Raw genomic sequence first — 17269 nt, 5'->3', positions numbered from 1 at the left:
GGTCATTCAAGATAAAAGATTGTCCTGACAAAACTTTGATGGCTTCTGGAGCAGAATTATGTGATCGCTGAGTAAACTGAAAACATGGGGCTGGATTAACTAGACCATAAGTAAAATTGTCTGTATGTTCCTTCCTGGATGCAAAATAAAGACGCTAATAATATTTTTTTTAAGGGCCTCTACAGAGGGGTTATACAGTCCCACCAGAGTCTGGATATCTCTAGCAGACAGACCTAGAAGGGAATTATGATTTGGATTTACATTTATTTGGTTATCTTTCTTGCAAAAAGAGAACTTGGAGAAGTCCCATGACCCAGAGCTGGGATGGCTTGTCAGTTTCCATAACCAAGGATATGGAATGAGGGAGTTATTTGCAAGGGTGTACAGCCTTCAAGTTTTGTTTTACTTGGTTTGAAATGTTTAGTAACGTGTATACAATTGGACATACTAGCTGTGAGCCTGGTGTATGACTCAGGTTTGCACCTCTTAACCAGCGGTGCTGCTATTTTTATGTTTGTAAACTCACATTCTCCTGATGTGCACATGATACAAGCAGGAGACTTGACAGGTAGCAGTGCTGTCTGCTTCATCTGAAAGGTCGCCTGGAAGGGATTGTACAAGGAGGTTGCAGTAGAGGCTGCAAAGGATTGGGGTTCTGGGTTTGGTACTAAGCTTTGATGCTGACCAGAGGACATACCAAGAGAGTGAGTTGTCTCCCTTGGCTCTCACTCTCACCATTTAAGGATGGATGTGGAAGCGCTTCCTTCCTCATCGCTTCATGTCAGCTGGCAGAGCATCAATAGTGTCATGTTAGAAGAATCTTATACATCAGCATTGCAACTTGAATTTTATACTGAAACATGGACACCTATTGCCCTTGAGTCTGGGAGGTATGGACAGCCTGATTATAAAAAGAAAATGTGATGGCAGTTGGCATGTGAGGTCAAGCACTGAGCATGTGATCATCAGGAATGGATCCTACCCTTCTCCTCCCCACCTTCGGAGCAGTAGAAAACTGGGAGCATTGAATTGTGTTCTGGGTGTGCTTGTCAGGTCTGCAGCCCACCAAGGGCATGTTCACCGACTCTGGAACCTATTTGGGTACTCACGCAATCATGCCAGCAGGTCATGCACAAACAAGCAGAAAGGAAAGACTAAGTCTGGAAGAGGGGGCTTTGAATGGTAAAAGACACAAATTTATATAGAACTCAAGTTTGTGTAGTAGGAAGAGGGGCTTCAGCCAATGTATCAGAAGCAGCTCAGTGTGCTCATATACTGTGAAATCCTATTTTTGAGTGCAAGAGGAAGAATAGAAACAATGAAGTCAGATGCTAGCAAGACTGTTATACTTAATTTGCAGCACTGCTCAGCTGGAAGACTGTAGCTGGTTAGGACTGAAATTTTTTGGACAGTAGTATGCATGCACATGACAAAAGGCTTTAATGTCCTCTATCCTTGGAATTCACGTGTGTACCCACAGTAGTTTATAGATCTCCACTGAGCTCACAGAGATCACAGTGGGGTTGATGTGCAAAACTTTCAGGGACTTCTGAAACCTCTTGGGAAACTTAAATTCCCTTTTTGCATGAATTCCAAATTGCTCAGCAGGCTCTGGAGGTTTGACCCCATTTCATTTTTTTTAGATTTATACAAGAGTTTGAAATGCTGTTCTGAGGGATGGTGATTTCACTCCTTGTTTAATCTGTAAGAAACAGATGTTCTTCTATGTAAGGCACCCTAACAAAATGTTTGTTTGGTGAGAATTTATTTTTCAGCACCAAGTGTGTTTAACAACATAGTAAGTATGACATGTTCTGAACAGGAAATCTCTATTGTACTGGTAGGTTTGTGTTTAGTTGTATTTAATCATGAACGGTGCAGAGCCTGGAAAACTGGCATCATTAAGAGCAACTCATGTCTCATATTGGACCCTGATATTGATGAATGTTTTTGGATGAGCGTTCTTAGGGCAATGTCTGGAAAGATTCCTACACCAGCAGGGCTCTTGTGGACTTTTCTTCCAAGCTGCAATATTTCTCTGTCTGAAAAAAATTAGGGAAGAGGTAATACTGATATTTCCCTATCTTCAGTGAGTTCCCTGTACTGCTTGTGTGTCAGGAGGCAAAAAAACCAAAAGATGAGCTCGAGTAAAAAAGTAAGCTGATGCCCCTGGGAAGGGAGTAGCTACTAGAAATGAAAGGGCGGTTTAGAGCTAGGGTCACTTTGAAGGGGAAATGAGCATCAGTTTGGAAGCAGAATCCTGATAGGGTGTGGTGGAAAAACACACCAGCATCAGGATGCATTGTGTATTGTGGCATGCTGGTGTCGTCTTGGAGAGGGGCGGGGTTGAGCTGCCATTGAGCTGTGACACGAGCTGGTCCAGTGGGGTCCGTTGCTGTTAATGACTGTGGCAAAAGAGTGTTGCTTCCCTATTTGGGGATCACACATTGCAGGGTAGCAAATGCCAGATGTTCTTTTCTAAGGAGGCAACTTTGTCTCATAATAATTTCTAGTTAGAAAGGTTAGAGATGAAGACTGATCAGAAATACCAACAGAGCTGAATTTTTCCCAAGATGATAAAATGAGGAATTTATAGGAGTTCATGAATTCTAAGAGATTGTTTCTTCTGTCTGTTGGATTTTGACACGTTTCTCAATGCCAGTTTTATTTTCCTTTTATATGAGTTTGGGGGTAGCATTTTAATCCTTTCATGTAAATGAATATTTAAAAAAAAACTGTAGGAGCTTTATGGGGGGAATACGTAGCATACTTGGAGGGATGGGTACCTTCTTGTTGTTATCAATTCTATGTCACAATCCAGAGCGAGGTAATCTCTGAATTCTTTGATCCTTAATCCAGTGTCACAACACTGCATAGACACATGGCTTGTGGACCTGCATCTCAGATTTTATCTGAAGACACGAGCATAAGGATCTTCAGTAGATGTTGCCTGACGTAGAGAAGATGCATATTAGTAACGTTGTGTAACTGTAATGATGCAGGAGGGAGGCATCCTTCTGCAGAATTTTGGGGTGGATAATAGTAATGAAACTTAACCCAAGACTTTGTATGTGGTGTGTTCTCATTCAAACTTAAGTTTTCGGACTAGACTTTTTGGAGTGCAAGCCTCATGCCTGTGCTGTACAGGCGTTCTTGAGGGTTTGTTGTCCTAAAAAAAGGAACTAAGTCATTTGTGAGTCCCTGGGAAAGGTCCTGTCAGTCTAAAAGTACAGCTTGTCAGAATTTACCCAGCTTGGGGAGGATGCCACTTGAATTTTGTTGCCCAGATTACCTGCTTATTGTTTTGTTTCTGTCACAGTTGTACAGTATTGTTTGTCTGTTATTTCTAAAACTGGATTTGGAGAATGATGATTCACATCCTATTATGCCTTTAAAAATCCTTTGCACAATTCTGAGTCCACCAGAGCTTTTTGCTTTGGTGCTGTAAGTTACAGACCTTAAGCCAATATTTTCTTGCATTTCTCTATACGTGGAGTTGCTGGTTGAGTTGCTACCAGTTGCACTGCAGCTTTTCCACAAAACTTCTGAAAAAGCATTGCCCTACCTAGCCCAGGAAAACTACCCAGGTGTTCCCTTCCAAGGCCGAAGTATAACATGCCTATGAGATAAAACTTGCCATGCTTTGTTCTTGTTTTACCACCACATTTCATCACACCCCAGAACCTTCCTGCTTATCTTAGGTCATTTTAATCTTGACAGTCAGACTTTTGTAATCCTGGTGACTTTCTGAAAATGATGAGCTCTTGGCAGATACCTCCGCTTTTCTCAGGGGTCCTTGAGCAAATGTTTATCTGGTTCACTTACCCTGACAGTGAGTATGTGTGACCATGTGCTGAAACTGCTGTGGGGAGGATGACCTGCCCTGGCCTTTAACAAAATTATTTGACTATCTAGGGCTCAAAAGGGCTAAAGAAGACTGGGTTAGCTCATTGCTGGGACTGCTGTCTGCCCTCCTCACTGACATGATTAAGAAATCTCTGTTCAGTTTGTCTGAAGGATATGAGTTCAGAGATACTCCATGACTTTCTTGCCTGACAAAATCTTTAGATAGTTTTTCTGTGATGCTTTTTGTTCCGATCCATTCCAAGTGGCAGAATTGGTAGATGCCTGTTACAAAGCTACTGCAATACAATTTGAGCTAACATCCTTCTGAATTCATACTTTGAACTGCAGTTACTTTTTGGTAATTTAAAATCTTTTTTTAAAAGGTAGTCAGCAGGAGAAGGAAAATAATAAAGACCTATTATACAGCAAATAAGTCTTGGGGTGAGCAGGGGAAATAAGAATCCTTTCTTCTGGCTTTGAGTGCGTTGAAACTGGCACAGAAGTCCACAGGTTAAAATCTTCCATACTTTGAGAGCAATAGCTTACCTGATCTGTGAGATTTCTTGCAAATCAGTTGAACTTAGACAGTCACTTAAAATTCCTGAGGGGTCCTTGTTGGCATGCAGCAATCCCTTTCAAGAACAAAACTGAAAGAGAAAAGCAAAACAAAACCCACAAATATATCTAACAATAAACAACCTATTTTTCAGAAGTGCCAAACACCCAGCAGTTCCCTGATTGTGTTGGCAGCAGGTGGGTTTTCATGGGTCTGAAAATCAGAGTATTGTAGATTTTTCCACAAGGGCAGCTTGGTGTGTTGGCTAAAGCGGGACCACTGGTCATGTCCTAATGTGGACAGCCAAGGAGGTGAGGGGAGGTGCCATCTGGCAGTGGAGCCAGCTGGCTTATTCCAAGAACATCCTCTCAGGGCATTCACACAGCACAGCTGGTGGCTTGTAAATTCCCATCCTACCTTGGGGTACGCTAGTTTTTCTATGTGGCTGAGCTCACAGTTACTATGAAGAGCAATGTGTTAGGCCTGTGTTTCACTATGTGAAAATTTTGTCAGCTATTCCTCTTGGAAGGCTTTTGCACTGGGAACTTCCAGCCTCTGATCTGCCTGAAACCAGCTAGGGACCATTTCAGCAGTTTTTGTTTGAGGTTTTTCTTGGCAAGTCTACCACTAATATAAACTTTCCCTTTCACCCCTGTACCTTGAAAAGGTCATCTTGCTCTGCTGTGCTCCATTTGGAGGCTTCTCTTATAGAAGCTCCGAGTTGCTTTTGACATAAACATTGGTTCAAAGTTGTTGTTCTGTTTGGAACAGCAGCCAAAGTCCTGGCCTAATTGTTCTGTTGAGTGGAAAAATGTTTTATCAATGATGAGTGTTTTATATGGAACATGCTTTCCCAGCTGGCAGAACTTCAAGAAAATCCAAAGTATCTTGTTGCATGGTTACCAGAAGGCATATGATAACTGTATGAGCTTGTTCATCACATTGCAAGGCTAGATTGTTTATTAACTTTATAGCGTTGATTTGCTCATGCTTACATGAATTATGCAAGTAATACACATTGATTTTACAGAAAGAGGGAGAACCAGTCAAGCCAATGAGAAGTTTATTTTCTGAATTATTCCATTCCACCAAAAAAGGTGCACAGGAACTGGTGAGAGTTCTTTCAAACTTCAGTATTCTGTATTTCTAAGACATCCTACTTCTAGGAATCTTCCAAACTGCTGCCAAATTTAGTCCTAAGCTATGCATGGACTGTGCTAGAGAGGACAAGTGAAAAAATAATCAATGCAGGCAAGAGGGGACCTGTAAGACCTTTTCTTTCATCTAGCAGCACTCCAAAGAGCATCTGTGGTTGAGTGGGGGGAAAAAAAAAAAAAAAAAAAAAAAAAAAAAGAGGCCAAATCCCAGGTCATCAATACCAAGTTTGTTTAGTTTCATTGATAGTGTTTTAGGAAGATAAAAAGTACTGCTAAATGTTGTCCTTGCAGATGTGGAGATAGGTTGGGCTTTGGCTGTGTTATTAGCTTACTCCTTACAGTGGCAGACACAGTGATATCTTCATCATTCCTACATTTCTGCAGTCTGGAAAGCCAAATTGTTCCTTTCTAAGGGAATTTTCCTGCCAAGTTGTTTAAAAGTTTGTGAGTTTGGTTTTTTTTTAAAGTGTTTGCTTTGTTAACCTCAGTATTTTAGTTTTGCTTCCACTAAATGTAAGAGTATCCAGTGGAAAAGAAGGAAGAGGAGATGGACTAAAGCAACTCATATTTTAGTAGAGGGGTGTTTTTTTTTAAAAAAAAAACCAAAACCCACACAAAACAAACAAACAAAACAGTAACTGCAGATGTTGAATTTTAAAAGTGTAGCCCGTCTTAGCACAAGGAACCCTAGTTTCAGATTTTTCGCTTTACAATTCTGTTATTCTTTTAATATGATTTTGAGGTGGCTCTGTTAAGTGTCTTGTAAAATAAATAATTATGCAAAAGAAAGAAACCCTTACTACTAGCATACTATTTAGACAGTCCTGTAAATTGGAAAGTGGGCATACCCAAAGAGAAATATGGATTGCTGGTAATTCTTTTGCATTTTGTTAATTGTTCCCAAGTCTGATCTTGACCTGAGTTTAGGAGCTACGTGGCAATGCAAATCCAAAACAAGCTGGACATTACTAAATGAAGAAATGCTGAGTAGGAGACAGGCAGGAGTTCTATGTGTAATATGTTGAAAGTCCATATTTTTGCTTTGAACTTTGGTTCAAGACTGTAGAAACCTGAAAACTAGGGCTAGTCCCTAGTTCTGTTTGATGGGGTAAAAATGTATCTGATAAAGGTTTGATTTGTGGAGGTTTTAAAAACAAACTTTGATAACGTTTGCAAAATCCTTAATAAAGATAGAATCAAAAAAAAAAAAACCATCCTTTTCTAGTAACATGCAAACATGCATCGCCGGTTCATTTCCAGCACAGAGAGAAAATTTTCTGCACAAGGATGAACTTCAGAAAAGCTTGAGGCATTCCTGCAGCATGAGGAGGAATCCCAGTGAGCTGGGGTTAGATGGAGAGCTGTCAGGGACCAGGTGCAGCAGCAGGTTCCCAGCCCCGCTTTAGCCCTATAGAAAGATGGGAGGAAGTCCCTGCAAGGTCATGGAGGTGTCCAGCTGTGAACTGCAAACTGACCTGTGAAATGGGAACAATCTATTCCACTGTGGGTCTTATTCCACGTTCAGCACATAGCGGGGTGTTTATTTCTCCTGCTATCAGTGGAAACATAAAAGGCTGTAAATTAGTGTTAAGTTACTCAGACAAAAAGCTTTGTATTAATGCAGTCTGTTACAATAAATGAGTTGCATTTCTTCTAGCAGTGCTGTATGCAGTGTTCCTCTGATTCAGCATTATCTACCATCCTCCTTCATCAAGAGGAGGATGATAAATTCTTTCACTGCTTCAGAAGTGCCTGATAAATTATTGGAAGTCCTTTGTTTTTATAGCTCGTAGTTGGAGAAGGATTGGCTTGTATATTCCCATATAAATCTCAGATAACAATCAAAAACTTCAGAGTGTCTTTTTGTTCAGTATTGGAAAGACACACTGCAAGAATCTGGCACCAGATGTGTCAGGTTGAGTTTGTTGCCAACAGACCAAAGACCAAATTCTTTGCTGCCATTACCTCTACCAGCATCTGCGTGTCTGAATTAAGGCAAACAGAGTATCATCTAAGTGCCTTGGATGATTGCGCTAGAGAAGAGGTGCTCCCTCTGCTTGCCATGTTGGCTTTTGAGAGCAAAAGCCATAAATAAAACCAAGCCCATAGGAAATGTGTGGGTCATAGGTAACTTAGAAGGATTCCCATTTCCTTTTGTTTCAGTGACTTGTTGTACTGTTCATCTCTTGTCCTCTGGCTGAGTCCCTCAAATAATCTGTGTCTTCTAGTCACCTGAATCCAATTTTTCTCACAAAAGTGGTCCCTGTTTGGGAAGCTGATTCATTTTTCTCTCTTCTTTACAAAAGCTTGTTGCAGGGGCCACAGGGAGCATCTCATCTGGTGCAACAGCCCTGCGAGTGACTTAGGCTCCTCTGAAGGCTGCAAATGGTGGGTTAAATCTCCTATTGGTATCCTCAGCCCCTGCCAAAATCAGACGTCTCCTGCCTGTGCGTGCAGGCTGGTGTTTGCAGGGCTCTCCTCATGGCAGGTGCGTTCAGGCTTCCAGGCTCTGAGAATACCAGTCCCATCTTTATGCCTTGAAGGCAGCTGAGGCACAGACACCAGACATCTAAGGCACTGCGTCGCATTGGAGCGAGGAATCCCACTTTCTTCTCAGCACTTAGCCTGCTGGACCATTACCATGACAAAGGAGGATTATTGACTTTCACAGTCACGATGCCTTTGATTTGAGGCTCACTTTGATTTGGGGCAGTACTGTTCGCTGGCCTAGAGAAGCAATGTTCTCCTCCAGGTGAAGAGCAAGGAGAGAAACATGCTTTAGAGAAGGAGGAGGAAGAGGGAAAGAATTGGCTGAAGAGGCTGAATGGAAGCCCTAATGGATGCAGTTAGTCTCTGGGAAGGACCCAAAAGCAACCCATGATTCCTTAAGACAATTAAAAGCAAATTGTCTGGCTGAGCGATCCTAGAGCAAGGAAGATGCTCCCCCAGACTATAATTCAAGGGGCTGAATGGACCTCAAAAACTGAGAGCGGGGAGAAAAAAAAAACAGAAGATGAGGCAAAAGATGGAACAGATGTGAGCGCTTTTGTTGCGAAGACTTGGAGGCTAGCGGGATGGCGATAGGCTAATTTGAGGCGCATAATGCCAGGTTCCTTTCATATGCAGAATAGCACTTTGATCCAATGTGGATGAAAGTGCTGAAAAGTGGAGTGGATGGTGGGGGTCTTTTGTCTTTGACAAAAAAGGCATCTGCCGGGCTCTAACCCCCTTTTCCCCACCCCCTTAGCCTAGCAGGCCACTCCAACAATGCTGGCAAAGGGGCCAAGTGTCTCATGACAGCTGAAGAAATCTCCAGGAGGAGAATGAGGCTTGCAGCAATATGTATACCAGAGAGCTTAATCGATTTTTTCCACAGTACAAAAAGGGAGAGGGTTGGGGGAAGACAGAGAGATCACAGTGGAAATGGGAGGTGGGAGGAAAAAAATCCCTTTCTAATAAACTTGTTACTTTTGTTCTCCAAATACATCTTTTCAGGAGATGCTTTGATGCTAGTATGAATACACTTAATGGAGCAGAGTAGGGTAGAGTTGCTGGAGGGGGAGGTGTGAAGTAAGGAAGAATAGTTTTGCAAGGAGGATGAATGTGGAGTGATTTCTGTGGATTCCAACACAGATTCCAACTGTGTAATTGTTCAGTAGGGGTGCCATGATCCCTCTCCAGCAGATGCCACCATTCTGTTCAGACCAGCTGATGTGGAGACTATTTTTGGCAATAGCATCTCCTGCCCTCCAGCTGTGCAAAGTCTGATGACACGAGTTACTGTAACTCATTAAGGAGGACTAATTGTCAAAGACATTGATACTCTTTTGATTTCTGTCCATTTGTTGTATCTTGACTTTTCTTGCTCCCAGTGCTTGGGGTGTAGTTGAGAATGGTGCAGTGGGACTTGGGCTGCTGCTGCTCTCATCAAAGAAGCTCAGACCACCTCTGTCCCTTACAACGCCAAGGTGAAAGTCCCCTCTGAGGGTGGGCTTCAGGTGATTCTTCTGTCACTTCTCTCTCAGGTGCTATGTCCAGTGATAGGATGCAGGTTTAAATCCAAATGGGGAAAGATGTTGCTCATGGGGAAGTCTGACCTGGCAGGGAACAGCCCTCTGTAGTCCTCTATGCCAAAGAAAAACAGCCCATGCAGCATCACGCAAACCAACCAACTGGGCTGTGAGGTCCATGGCAGCCTGCTGGATGCTCCATCCCCAGGCAGTCATGGTCAGGATGGGGTGTAGGAGTCTTGGGCAGTGAGCTTGGACACTTTGTTCTTCGAGCTGAAATATGAACCACCTCATTGTGAAAGGTCTTTTGTGCTTCATCAGCTGGGCAGGCAAGGCCCTCAGCTGCTGCTGTCCTGAGATTTCTTCATGAGTCCCAGTATCAACTCTCCCACCTTCACAACGGAAAGATGTACTCTTAGCAAAGACCAGAGGACTGCCAAAGCTGCCTCACCTCAACAGCTTTGTGTCATGCTAGCAGTTAGAGATGTGAAGGGGGCAGGGGGATATGAGTTGCCTCTATACCTGTGTAAACAAGTGTGATAATCCTCCATAAATGCAGGCAGAAAATGTGCTCTTGAGGCAGATTTATTTAGCCGTTTGCAGTTTACTGTGTGCGAGTTTCTTATGGCCAGTGGATGGGCACGAGGAAGGAAGATGCCTGTGTGGCTCAACCTGGCTGCTACTATCCAGGCCAAGTCTGTTTGGAGGAGAGACTGAATCTGTTTCACCTGAAGCACACTGCAAGGCAGGAGGGAAGACGTGCATGGAGCAGAGGGTAGCACGCAGAGCAAGCGACAGCAGGAGTGCAAGCTGTGGGAGTACAGCGGAGAGAGGAAGATTTGCTTTGTTCTCATGACTCGCCCAGCAGGCTGGTGTTTTCTCCACAGAAGCCGGTTACCCTCCACTGGTTTGTGTTCGGATGAACATCAAACAGTAACGATTGCAAAGCCTCTTTGATGTACTTACCCTGCATTGAGGCAGAGCTACCTGACCGGCTCAGGAGACTGTCACAGGTCTTATTCCTGCTCTGTGGACAGGGACTGTCTGGTCATTGTTTCAAAGGCTGCAGAGTCTAGAAAGGGACATATTGCTTTAATGGTACCTTGTCCAAGCGGAAGCTGCAATGGTAGTTAAATAACTTACAAAATAAGCCATTCCCATGGAAGTGCTTTTGGCTGGACTGACTGTTACATATGAGTTTTTCCTGGCATGACCTAGCAGGTCCTGGCTGTAGAAACCCTGCATTTTCAGCATCGATTTGGCTTGTCTCACAGTGAATCTTGTCTGGTCATTAACATCCATTAGGGATTCTCTCTGTGGGAAGTGAAGCCAAACAAATGAAAAATGATGGTTTCGTAGTGCAATAAACCCCAGCCTGCATGGAAGCTTTTGTTCAGGCATAAAGTGCTTTCAATTAGTTTTTGTTTAATTTACTTCCAAATTAAACAGAGGTCCTTTGCAAGATGGCCACTGGTTAGTTTAATGTAACTTTCCTGAGTGTTTACCTGCAGGTATTCTTTTAATCAGGTGCAGTTTGTACCAACAAAGTGAATTCTTGCACTTTTTAAAAACATGAGATGGGATTGAATGTTGCTATTCATGAACACCCTTCCAGAACTAAGATATATGCTTTCGTATTTGTTTAAATACACAGTGGTTTGGGTCCAGATGGGCAGCTCTAGCCATAGTGGGAACAGTGTGATTTCAAGCTTGGTGGGACCTGCACCTTTCTGTAGGAGACGGATTGTTGTGGTGGGAGAGGGCAAATTGCACCTGTTTGTTCCCACATCTGCCCTGCCCTGTAATCCCAAGATTTAGTTCACATAATCTCAGTAAATTAAGCGTATGCTTACTCATGTGTGAGTTTCATGGTGTTGGCAAATACCTCCAGCTCCAGAGCACTTTTGATGGTGTTCGAGGCAAGCATCAGGCTGCAGAGAGTCACCAGAGCTTGGAAAATAACCCTCCCAAGAGTAACTTTTGAAATGTGTTTCAAGACCTCAGCAATATCTTTCAGCTTACTTCCTTTAGAAATTAAAAAAAAATAATAAGCTAGTAGGTAGTAGGAAAGCTTGTTACAGTTGTCTAGTCTTGGTGTGCAAACCAGCAGTAGCTCGAGTAAGCGCTGTGATAGGAGAGGTGGCAGTGTTTTACTTGCCGCATACTGATGGAGAGCTGCTGTCTGCATGGGTGAGTAACCAGTTCCATGCCCCACCAGTGTGCCCACTGGTGTCCTATGCTCAGCCTGGGCAGTTTCTGTTCCAAGTCCTTCCTTGGCTCCCTGCTTTTCCAGGGCTCGGTGGGTGCCTGCTGCAGCAGCTGGAGCAGCAAGGGAGAGGTACAGAGGTGCTGCATCATCTGTTTGGCTCCAAAGGCCCCTGTCAAGTGTGGCTCCAGACTGTTCTCTTGTGCCTTTTAAGTGGCTGTCATCATCATGGGGTGTGCATTGCCCCAGGCGGGAGGCAGCTGGAGCTGCAGCTCTCTCTGGGTCAGGCCCTGAGGCCACTGCCCTGGGAGAGCCGTGCTGTGCTGGAGGTGGGGAAGCAGCAACACCTGGAGGAGACCTCTGCTGATCTTCTCCATTTCCGGTCAAGGAAGAGGTTCCCTGGGGGTAGGAGCTGTGGCAGCCACGCTGGTTCAGCTTGAGGCGAAGGGAATGGGAGTGTTTGCATTCCCAGGTGAAAGCTGAGGAGGAGGAGGGAGCATGGGCAGCTGCAGCCCCTGTTGCCTGCAGAGACAGTCAGCCTGGGGAGAGTGTGGGGCTGCTGCCCTCAGACTTTGCCTGGGGGAGGGTGGCTGCCCGAGTCCCCTTGCAGCTGCCATACATCCCCAGCCTGCTCCAGAGAGCCATTCCTGCCTGAAATAAACAGGGTGTGTGGGAGAAGGAGGCACAAAGCAGGAAATGATAGTGTTAATGTTCCTTGTGGATGAAGAAGAAAGGGCAAACAAGGAGAAGCCGTGCTTAATTTAGGTAGATGGCTGAGGAGCTGTGGGGATAGGGGGACATCAGGCCCTAGGGTTCTGTATGGTCAGGCAAACTGTTGTCTAGGGGAGTAATATTGCTCCCATTTCAGTCTCTCCATTGTGTCTTCCATTTAATGACGTCATGGGCGAAACCTCCTGGAGTGGCTTGTCGAGCGTCAGTTCCCTACAAGCAGGCCCATGGGACCCGAGGTGTGAGTATCTGCAGACCTGGAATCGGGGCGGGTTGGCGACACGTGGACTGGTGCACTCGGAGCGGGAGCAGCTTCAGAGAGCCCTCAGCAGGCAGCTGTATGTCTGTGACCTTCCCAAGGGGCGAGACAAGAACTCACCAGGAACTCTGTCTTTTCCTCCCTCTCCCCCTCCCTCAGGTGGTCTTTGCTTTGAATCAGACTCTCTTGCAGCAGGAGAGCCTCCGAGCAGGCAGTTTCCAGATCCCCTATACGACAGAAGACCTTATCAAGCATTACAACTGTGGGGACCTCAGCTCCATCATCTTCAACCATGACACTTCTCAAGTGAGTCTTGCCACTGCAGCCCTTATACTACGCACATGTCCCCATAGTGCTAACCCCTGTCTTGCTCAAGCTCATGTCTCCTCAGGCAGGCCCTTTGCAGGCAAGGGCCAAAGGCACGGCGCTGGCTTTCCGCGTCCTGTCCCAGTCTGCACCACCTCACCCCTGTCTTGCTGCATGCAAGCAGCGAAGGTGCACCTGGCTTTCCGTTTTGGACGAGTGCTGTGTTTGCTTTAGCATCAAAGCTCTATGAGTTAATCCTTTGTTTTCTTAAGGATCCTGTGGAATTACGCTAGCTTAGGTATGAGCGAACTTAGCACCAACAGAGAGCAGAAGCAGGCTCTTTTGTGCAGATAGCGACAGAGAAATGCACTCGTGACTTGGACGCTTGTGTAAGGCTGGGCAGGTTGCAAGCTTTTTAATGTCCCCTATCAGTATGATTGTGTACTATGGGCAAGGCCTAAAGAAGAGAAATGGAGTGAAACAAAGAAAAGATAGATTTAGACTGAATGTTAAGGAAAAGAAAACCTTCTGAGGCCTCACAGACGTGGTTTATGGAGACAGTTTCCTAAGCAGCACAGTGGAATGCAATGCTCTGATCTTTAAACCACGAGAAAATGCCCAGCAGGGACCAATTTGGCCTGTTTGGGCTGTTAGATTAGCTAACCTCAGACTGAGACATCAGGCCTCTCTATTCTTGTAAGTGAGGTACTGCCTGGCAATTTGTGCACATTGGTGAAAACGTAGGCTCTAGCCATCTCAGTGCTGAACAAGCGAGTGTTGGTACCTGGGCTTTCCCTGCTGAATAACCATTTTCCTATGGCCTTTTGATATATACGGTGCAGTGCTGCAGAGCTGGAAATACTGTCATACTAACCCTTGCTTCTCCGGCACTGAGCTTTGCGCGCGTGTTGTTCACCTTGCTGTCCTGCACACACTGCTTAGCTCTTACACAGTGCACTTCATTCATAGATTTCAAAGGGCTTCTTGAAGGAGGCCAGCACTGTGAGAGCATACAGATGCTTGCATCACTATTCTGCTGAGGTGTTACAGACTGCAGACAGCTGGTGTTGCATAGAGGTCCTTGGAGAGAACAGCTCTTGCAGAGACATGCATGTCTCTGAGGGAGCCCTTTACTTACATGAGGGGCACCACCACAGGGTGCTGGCCCTCACAGCAGAGCTGAGTAGTGATAGCCTGCCACACTATCAGCTTACATTTTTAAACAGAACTTCTCTGTAAATTGTATTTGACCCCATGTTTGCCCAGTAGATGACCCACTGTCGGCTAAAAACCCTTTGGAAACAGTCAGTAATAATCTCCAAGTGGCTCCAGAGCCTCTTCAGCTGCTGCAGCCTTGCAAGAGAAAGCACCTGACTTAGAGGCTCTGCTCCCCAGAAACCACCACTTGCAGGCCCTTTCCTTAGCCGGCCCTTTCCTTAGCAGACCCCATAGCTGCAGTGTCCAAAGCTACTTGTCAGGAAGGCAGCATAGCTGCAACTCCAGACCCGTGTTTCTCTCCACCAGCAAGAGGTCACGGTAGTGTGCAGCCACAGATGTCCTGAGGGCTCGAGGAGAGGAAACCAGTATTTTAAAAGATACCTTGAGGACAGGGGAACTGGAGGTGGTAATACTTTCTTTCCTGACAAAATCTGGCCCTGTTTCTTTTGGAAAGTTTGGGGATGTTTTTGTTAACTAGTTCAAATTGCACAGTTATTCTTTGACAGCCTGAGGCCTCTGATGCCAGTCAAACTCTCTTAGAAGAGTGTAATTATCATTATAGTTATGTCATACCTATGGCAGTTTTAAGGAAGAGGTATTTAGCTAAAGATAGCCAGGGGCAAATATTTACTTAATTCAGCTGAGCAATCAGGATTTGTGATCTAGAGTGTGGCAAACTGAGAGTATTTGTTGCCTTTGCATCAAGAAAAAATCAGCTGGCTGGTTTATGAAATGACATATTGAGAGAAATGAGGCGCTATGCATTATTAGAAGTTTGCTTAGTCATTTTTAGCTTTCTTTGGGTTTTGTTCTACTAGATGTGCCTTGAGGGACAAGGTGGTTACCACATTCAATAATGGAGCAAAACGCCTGTGCATGATGGCTGTCTGTGAAATAAATGCCCCTTTCATGAAGACTTTTTTTTTTTCCCCTACCTTAGGTCCCAAATTTCATTAATGCTACACTTCCAGCCCACGAACGCCTTACTGCCCAAGAGATAGACAGCTACTTCCGTCAGGAGCTCATCTACAAACGAAACGAACGAATGGGCAGGAGGGTGAAGGACCTGCTGGAAGAGTACCCTGACAAGAGTTTCTTCTTTGCATTTGGAGCTGGTATGTGATTGAGGTGTTCTTCAACCTGAACACATTCTTCCCACATCCATTATAAGCTTTTTACAGATTCTTGCCTCAGTTTAAAGAAGGATCAGTACTTTTACCATGGTGGACACAGACCACAGCTTTGCCCCACTAGCTGTATCCTATTAGGAAAACTTTTTCAGTGTAAGAGACTATTTTTCTTCAGTATGCAAAGAGCTCACAGTGTATGCATTGATTGCAATATTTATTAGTTACAGACTTACTTGTTATATGCATAGCCAAAGATACTAAACCAACTACACAAAAGGAAGTGCTCTTAGACATACATGCTTATACTCTGGCCAACCAGGGCAGAAGGGTAGCAGAAATAGGGAGCTGAAGTGACAGGTAGCAACTCAGAAGTGGCACCAGCATTTGAATAAACCTTTCAAGAACACATCCAAAATAATAACATGCCAAACTGCGTCAATCTAAGTGACTCAATAAATGCAAGGGGAGAGAGAAGGCACACTTTCACCTTTCTCTTCCTGCTGCAGCTCCTTATGTCTTTCACTGCTCTTTAACACCCACACTTCAGTCTAGGGCTGGGTGGAGGGTGTAAACAGGATTGCTTTGCCATGACTCCCATCCTTTGTTTTACCTCCAGGGAAGGGAAGAAGTGAGGATGAGTGTTTGAAAAGACAGGTGCTAATTTCCAGAGAAGTATCGCATCCCCTCCACCATGAACCATATGGGCCTTGGGAAAGGGGGAGAACTGAAACTGGTTTCAGAATCCATGTGACGTTTTCCAGTCTCAGTGGCGACTGCTTTAGTGAGGATGGAAGATCTAGACAAGGCAAGGAAAATATTTACTTAGACACTCTAAAAGTGTTGGTATTCAAAGTCTGTGAGAATCTCCTTACAGCAGCAGGGAGTTGTGGTTACAAACTTACCATAACAAGGGTCCTGTGTGTGTGGGCAGGGTGGAAGGTGGCTGATAATGTTTGTTCAGGCGTGCCTGAAGATTGTAACGTGCTATCTTCCTGCACTAGCCAGGAACGTGCCAGTCCCTGTCATGAAGGACAGTGAAGCAGATGCAGGTTATGTAAATTTTGGTCGTGTCTGTCTGTAAGCTAAGACCAGGGCTTTGCTGTACTCCACTGCTGATGTTCTGATCTCACTTGTCCCTGCCGGACTGATGTTCCTGACTGGTGCGTATGTCAGCCCTGAGTGCCAGTTGCATCAGCTGCAGGTAGCTAGTCTTCTGTCAGGAGGTTAGTCACAGAGGTTGGGGCTCCAGTAACTGAGTTGCAACTGAGCAATGAGCGGTTTTGTCTGGAGTAGAGTTAATTTTCTTCATAGCAGCTAGTATGGGGCTGTGTTTTGGATTTGTGCTGGAAACAGTGTTGATAACACAGGGGTGTTTTCATTACTGCTGAGCAGTGCTTACACAGAGCCAAGACCTTTTCTGCTTCTCACACCTGGTGAGTAGGCTGGGGATGCACAAGAAGCTGGGAGAGGACACAGCCAGGACAGCTGACCCAGACTGGCCAAAGGGATATTCCATACCATATAACATCATGGTCTGTATATAACTGGGTAAGCTGGACAAGAGGTAGGATTGTGCCTCAGGAACTAGCTGAACATCGACTTTGGGTGGTGAAAAATTGTACTGTGCATCACTTGTTTTGTATATTCTATCAACATCATCACCATAATCTTACTTTTCTGTCCTATTAAACTGTGTTTATCGCAACCAACAAGTTATACTTTTTTTTTTTTTACCTTTTTGATTCTCTTCCTTATCCCACTGTCGGGGGAGTGAGTGAACAGCTGTGTGGTTGTTTTAGCTGCTGTCCAGGTTAAATCACAACAGCAGCCCATGCAAATGGATGGATGTGGA

The 17269-nt window shown here is 44.7% G+C and overlaps 1 protein-coding gene across 8 annotated transcripts in view; it reads left to right on the top strand.

The window, feature by feature from the left end:
• The window catches only part of LOC129199619 (metalloprotease TIKI1-like), a 97723-nt gene that overhangs the window by 41622 nt on the left and 38832 nt on the right, over nt 1–17269 (top strand). For 6 of the 8 annotated variants that reach the window (XR_008574700.1, XM_054810393.1, XM_054810396.1 and 3 more), the window contains 2 exons: nt 12923–13069; nt 15228–15402. Coding sequence is in view for 7 of the 8 variants with exons in the window: in XM_054810393.1 (XP_054666368.1) it covers nt 12923–13069; nt 15228–15402 (322 nt within the window). In the remaining variant the exon portion in view is untranslated. The remainder of the gene's footprint in view (nt 1–12922; nt 13070–15227; nt 15403–17269) is intronic. The other 2 variants (XM_054810391.1, XM_054810392.1) reach the window with 2 other exon arrangements.

This window comes from Grus americana, chromosome Z (genome assembly GCF_028858705.1).
Source record: "Grus americana isolate bGruAme1 chromosome Z, bGruAme1.mat, whole genome shotgun sequence".
NCBI lineage: Eukaryota > Metazoa > Chordata > Aves > Gruiformes > Gruidae > Grus > Grus americana.
This window is presented reverse-complemented; position numbering and strand designations above follow the sequence as displayed.